Source organism: Kryptolebias marmoratus, linkage group LG14 (assembly GCF_001649575.2).
Source record: "Kryptolebias marmoratus isolate JLee-2015 linkage group LG14, ASM164957v2, whole genome shotgun sequence".
NCBI lineage: Eukaryota > Metazoa > Chordata > Actinopteri > Cyprinodontiformes > Rivulidae > Kryptolebias > Kryptolebias marmoratus.
Window position 1 is genome coordinate 26,406,850 of NC_051443.1, and position 6,370 is coordinate 26,413,219.

The window sequence follows — 6,370 nt, forward strand, 5'->3', positions numbered from 1 at the left end:
AAGGAAGAAGAAATAAGAAGAAAAAAGGGGTTGATCTGAGCAAGCCAAGGCCAGTTCTGATCATAGCAAAAACACATAACACATCATTGTTTGAGAGAGCCAGATGGTGTGGCGCCCGCCGGCCCGCCGTCTGACCTTGGTCTCTCACGTAGGCAGTGTTCCACATGAGCACAAAGGCTGATAATGTAAAAACCCTAACAGTGTGTGTCCTCTTTCCACATTAGCTCTGTATGTCTGATAGTTAATATTGTTCTTTGGATCATTAAACTCAAATCATTTCAATAGTTTAAATTTTTTTTAATAAACTAGTATATCAAAGATAAAATTCTTTGTTTAAATCCAGTTGGTAGTTGCAATAACACTGAAAACGTGTAGTTTTTTTCCTATGATTGTTTCTGTCTCTTATCTGAGTTTACGATTTTACAGCTGCTGTTGGTGATGATGAAATGAGCTGACAACCAATCAGAGAGCAGGTCTGACTGACCTTTGATCTTCTGCTGCAGACAAACACAGGATCCTCTTTCTTCATACTGGGAGATCCATAATGAAGCTTCTTGTGCTTGTTCCTCATGTGTTGCTGCTCAAGATCTTTGTCACTACAGCCGATGGCGGCCATGTTCTGGCCTTACCAGGAGAGTACAGCCACTGGTTGAATATGAGAACCATCATAGAGAAACTGGTGAGAAGAAACCACACCGTCACAGTCTTAGTGCCCGACGCATCACCGTCAGTCAGCTACAACAACAGTCGAGATGCCGTCAAGTTCAACTTCCTGGTGTTCAAGGTGACAAGTGTAAACGAAATCTGATCGAGATCTTGATCAGTAAGAATCAATCACTGTCAGTCACTGTATCTGTGATCTCTGATTTTTGTAGCTGATCAGATGTTTATCACTAATTGATGAGTTATGGATCAGAAGTTGATCAGAAATGGAACAGAAGATTATCAATCATTAATCGTAAATGATCAGTAACTGATCAGTTTGAATCAGTCGATCAGTAATTCATCAGTGAAGGATCTGTAATGGATGAGTAGTTTATCAATAATGGATCTTTAGCTGATCAGTTTTGTATCAGTAGTTCATCTGTAATTGATTAGCTCATTGGGTTTCATTTTTCAGGTTCCATTTACCAGGTCGGAGTTTAAAGATGTAATGCAGGACTTTATTCACTTCTCGATGTACGAGGCGCACAATTCCTCACTGCTGCACAGAATTCTGATGACACATAACGCCATGCGGCGGTTTTTTAAGCTCGGGATGCAGCAGTGTGACTCCATGGTGAAAAACCAGCAGCTCATGGCGACTCTGCGGGACTCTGCCTTTGACGTTGTTCTGCTGGACCCCATGGTAATGTGTGGTGACCTGGTTGCTGATGTGCTTGGTGTGCCGCTCATCCTCTCGCTGACGTTCTCTCTCGGCAGCGCCTTAGAGCGCCACTGTGGCCAGGCGCCGGCACCGGCGTCTTTTGTCCCAGCATCTCCACTGCCATACGGCGACCACATGACGATTGTGGAGAGACTGATCAACTCGATAACGTACATGGTGACGTCAGCGCTAAGCGAAGTGTACTGGAGGCTGACCTTCAGTTCATACTACAGTGAGGTCAAAGGTCAGCTAAATAATCAGCTTCATTAATTGTGTCACTGAACAAAAACAAACTTCATTGGTACGATTGCGTTGAATCTTCACTTTGTCAGTCTCCCATCCTGAGCAGCACATCAACAGTGAAACCAGAACCAGAACCGGCTTCGACCAGATAGGGTTTGAGAGGACAGGAAAGAGACACATAAACACAGAATGCCTGGTTCAAGTATTAATCATAAATTATTTGCTTTATTTCATTTTATTCAGCTTTATAGCCTCTATCTATTTTATTTTGAAAGCATAGACTAATCTGGGTAATACTGGGTTAGTCTGGGTAAATGTTTACCTTGAAGTAAACACTGAGTATTAGTTGAATCCTAATCTTTGACCCAAGGGATGAAAAACACCAAACAGGTACAGAGCAATCAGAAACTAAGACCTTGGGTAAGACAAGGACAGAAAGCACAAAAAAACAGAAAATTCAAGTTTAATTGACCCTGAGATAAAACGGAGGCCATGTAAAAAACAAAGAAACTAAAACTCAAACACTAACATTTTTTTACATTTTGTAATTTTACTGAATCAAGCTTTTATTGTTCAAGTTTGTGACTGTTTACTGATCTTTTCCTCCAGCATAAAAGCTTTTCAGTGGTCCAAAGAATTTAAAAACAAAGCAAATACGTAGACTTCCAATCTGAAGTTGATGTTTTTCAGTTCAAAACTTGAGAGTGTGTCTTCAACTACAGAAGAGAATTCCAGTTGCTTTGTTTTTTTATTGAATATTTTGTGGGATTTGCCCAGTCCTGGATGACTGTGAATGTGCACCAGTACCTTTTAGTGGAGTTTTCTGTGTTCAGGAAGTCCTGGAAGCTTCTGCAGCTCCATGGAGAGGGCTGACATCTGGCTCATTAGAACCTTCTGGGACCTGGAAACACCTCGCCCGGTACCGCCTAACTTTAAATTTGTGGGCGGTCTTCAGTGCAAACCAGCCAATCAGCTACCAGAGGCAGGTGCTCTGCTTCCCATTTAATTTCAGGATTAAATTGATATTGTGATGCAATAATGACGTCACTTCCTGCAGGACTTGGAGGCATTCATGCAGAGCTCCAGTAATGCTGGTGTGGTGGTGGTCTCCTTTGGCTCTATGGTACCCAGTCTGACAGCAGAACGTGCTGATGTCATCGCCACAGCTCTGGGACAAATTCCCCAGAAGGTCAGAGACTCCGCCCACTCACCTGTCTTCCTGTTTTCTGTCATGTGATGCACAAGCAGTCATGTGACTTTGTCTTTTAGGTGATTTGGCTTTACAGTGGCAACACTCCATCTAAGCTGTCATCAAACACAAAGCTTTATGACTGGATCCCTCAGAATGACCTTCTTGGTACAACTCATACTTCCTATTCTTGCTTTTCAAAATAAAAGTCATCTCACAGTAACTGATAAGTTGATCATAGATCATTATTGGAAAAACAACTTCTTGTTTATTGCCTTTGCATCAACAGCCATGTGTTCCTGTTTTTTCTTTTCACAATAAGAACCGTGTTCAGCTGACGGTGAATATAAATGGAGTATGACGTATTTTGGTGGAGCTCTACAAGAATGTGATTATTTTATTTTTTAATTAACACTAAAAGTCTGTCCGTCACTTGTCTTCAAAGAGTTATTGGAACCTGTACATCTTCAGAGCCACATCTGGAGAAATGTTGAGTCTTTGGAGATAAAAGAATCTGCCATGTCTGGCTGAGGAAGGCTGCATTATCAGACTTCAGAGCCCGAGTATGAGAAGCCTAATGCTAATGAGAAGATACTACAGTGCATGAAGGTAATGATAGATGACCTACGAACTGAAATTATTACTAAACTTGAGTTGATTATATCAGAGTCACTTAAAAAGGAAGTGGCAGCTGCTCCAAAACTACTGGAAGAAAAAAATCACTCGGCAAATTGAACTTTTTGTGATCTTGAGAGCAAGGCTAACCAGCATAGCAACCAACTAACTAGCATGCAAGCTAATATGGCAAAACGCTCTGACACTTTGAGTAAGAAATATGAAGACTTAGTCAGAATAATATTTAAACTGTTTGCCAGAGGGCTCAGAAGGTCCTTGACCTCCAGAGTTTATGGCTAAATTCCTTCAGAACATGGGGCATGGGGAGAAACACGGCTTGGACAGGGAGGGCGAGCCACCAGTTTCAGATCAGGAGTGCCATTCTCCACCATGCCAGAGAGGCTTCCCCCCAGCTGCACAAAGAGAAAAACGATGTACATTTTCCTGGACTTCCCACTGACCATGGCCAGACAGAGGGTATCAGACTTCCCTGCACGTTACCATGTTAAACAGACAGACCCATAAGTTTGAAGATCTGGACCTAGCTTTGAAGTTTGTCAAACTTCAGACCCAGAGACGGCATAACTTTGGGAGATGTTGGTGCTCCTTATATGTGGCTGCAGCTGAGAACTCCACTTCAAGCCTGTAACATCAGTTGTGTGCTGGGTTTGTTTCTTATTGCAGTCCTGGGTCCTTACACAGCTGATTATGATATCAGTGTATTATTCAAAGTCTAGTCTGACAGAGGATGGGTGTGTTGGCTTACATTCAGTATAGCAATCACTGAATGTAAAACTTTATTTTTAGGAAAAATGAACAAAGAACCCTGTGTTTCTGTTTATTCCTTTCACAATAAGAGCTTTGTGTCTGACCCTTTCAGGCCATCCGTTGACCCGAGCAGTCGTGATGCATGGTGGGAATAACGGTTTATATGAAGCTGTGTTTCATGGCGTGCCGGTGGTTGGTGTACCACTTTTCAGCGATCAATCAGATAATCTTGCTCGCCTGAGTCGCCGCGGTGCTGCGATCATTCTCCACTTCAACCATATGACAGCCAAAGAGCTGATGGAGGCTCTGCACACCATAGTCAATGAGCCCAGGTGAGCACAATGTCACAGGAAGTTGAATTTGACTTTGATATAGCATCTCATTTATCTGTTACATCTTCAAAATAAAACTCCTGACTTTTTGTGAGTTCTTGTGTCTTACTTCCTATCTTTGATGCAGCTTCTTTCTTTCCTCATGATGCTCAGCTACAAGCTGAACATGCAGCATCTGTCAGTGCTGCAGCGTGACCAGCTGGTGGCGCCGCTGAATACTGCTGCCTTCTGGGTGGAGTTTGTGATGCGTCATGGTGGAGCCAAACACCTGCTGCTGGCGTCACGCAACCTAAACTGGTTCCAGTACTACAGCTTGGACACGAGCATCGCTTTGCTGCTCGCCGTGGCCACTTGCGCCGCCACCTGCTGGGCGGGGCTCTGCTGCTGTTTGCAGCGCTGCAGGCGGCAAACCGTTAGAGAGAATAGCGACTGAAGAGAACAGCCTCCTGATGATGATGGTGATGAAGACGAGTAAGATGATTAAGACAGTGAAGACAATAAAGATTTTAATGATAAATTGATTAAATCAAGTACTGATAAAATAAATTATCTTCAGAAAATGAAAATATGATGAAAACTAATTTTCAAAGTAAGAAATCATTTTCATTAGATTGTTCTGATTGGAGCTTTCTGATTGGACTATTCCTATTGGATTGTTCTGATTGAACCATTTTGACTGAAATGTTCTCATTTTCATTGGACAAGTCCGACAAGTCCAAAATCATTAAAAACAAGAACTAGAAGAAACCAGTTTCAGTATCGGAGAAACAGGAAATAGGCTGAATGTCTATAAATAACAAGACTGATGGATGATGGGAGTTGTAGTAAGATCTGAGCTCCTCAGACAGAACCACAGACACGCAGAAAGAAGGATAAAAAACAAACCTATGAATAAATTTAAGATGTAACTAAACCGATTAAGACCAGATTTAAAGCTTCTGATTGGACGACGATGTCATTTTCTTTCTCTGATCACCCGCTGCATGAAGGGCAGGCGATCATTTCATTTTATCTACGTACATTTATCAATTATTTTATAATTTATCTTTGGGTTAGCTAAGGTCGATTAGCTCTGGGGGCCATCTTGAACTGGACTGACTCCAAAAGGAAATCAGCTGTTCAGATCTGTCCTCTGGTTCATCAGGTTATTTACTAACAAACAGGAAGTTACAAAAACAAATCAACAGGATGGAGAGTCTCTGACTTCCTGTACAAATTAAAAGCAGCAGCCATTTTTCATCATTAAAAGAAAACTTGCATCACTTCCTGTCTGCAAAATAAAACACCTGGAGGTTGATTCAAACAATAATTTATTCTGTATTAAATCTACCCCCCTCAAAAAAACAAACTACATCATTTTTAATAAATTCACATTTTCATCATTTCACCAGTTTACAGAAAATATAGAAACTCTCTAAAAAAAAAGCCTACATTTCCCAGAATTCCCTTTTTCACCAAGGTAACAATAAAAATCCTTTCACCGCCTTCACAGGAAGTACAGTAACAGAGCGTTACCATGGAAACGCACATTCACTGGTCGATTGGTTACTAAGTGTTGCCGTAGCAACAACAGCTTCAGTGTTTTTTTGTAAATAAATAAACTGACCTCAGATGGCTTTTATTGTGAAAACCTCACCCTCCTGCTTCCTGTCTGATTTGTAACAGCTGCGCTCTGATTGGTCAATCAAAGCCCTGCCCCTTCAGTTCTCAGTCAATCTGAACACGGAACGCGTAAATCTCCATTGGACGCAGCCTAGCAACATGCCGCTGCTGGTGGGCGGAGCCTGGCTCGTCGTGGTCACGCAGCAGAGTGAGACCTGAACGGCGGAGCGAACGAAATCGAAGAGGAGCAAGAAG

General features: G+C 42.0%; 1 protein-coding gene and 1 long non-coding RNA gene across 3 annotated transcripts; one reads left to right on the plus strand and one right to left on the minus strand.

Annotated features, from left to right (window-relative positions):
- Nucleotides 1–479: 479 nt before the first annotated feature.
- LOC108229686 (UDP-glucuronosyltransferase 2A2) lies at nt 480–6,038 on the plus strand. Of its 2 annotated transcripts, none has more exons than XM_025003577.2 (7): nt 480–784; nt 1,121–1,610; nt 2,443–2,591; nt 2,667–2,798; nt 2,879–2,966; nt 4,294–4,513; nt 4,641–4,778. In XM_025003577.2, exons 1-7 carry the CDS (start codon nt 545–547, stop codon nt 4,657–4,659), a joined length of 1,338 nt encoding a protein of 445 aa, XP_024859345.1. In that variant the 5' UTR covers nt 480–544; the 3' UTR covers nt 4,660–4,778. The 2 variants fall into 2 exon arrangements, with proteins under 2 accessions (XP_024859345.1, XP_017260847.1); XM_017405358.3 differs by having other exon boundaries at nt 482–784; nt 4,667–6,038.
- Nucleotides 1,700–2,504, minus strand: LOC119617640. The gene is made up of 3 exons (XR_005233977.1): nt 2,417–2,504; nt 1,932–2,024; nt 1,700–1,747 (listed from the first exon to the last, which is right to left on the minus strand). It is a non-coding gene; the product is annotated as an uncharacterized LOC119617640 (long non-coding RNA).
- Nucleotides 6,039–6,370: the final 332 nt, after the last annotated feature.

Coding starts and splice junctions, on each gene's coding strand:
- LOC108229686 (XM_017405358.3), top strand. CDS start 545: ATGAAGCTTCTTGTGCTTGTTCCTCATGTGTTGCTGCTCAAGATCTTT. Junction 2,799..2,878: donor TGGGACAAATTCCCCAGAAG/GTCAGAGACTCC, acceptor TTTGTCTTTTAG/GTGATTTGGCTTTACAGTGG. Junction 4,514..4,666: donor ACCATAGTCAATGAGCCCAG/GTGAGCACAATG, acceptor CATGATGCTCAG/CTACAAGCTGAACATGCAGC.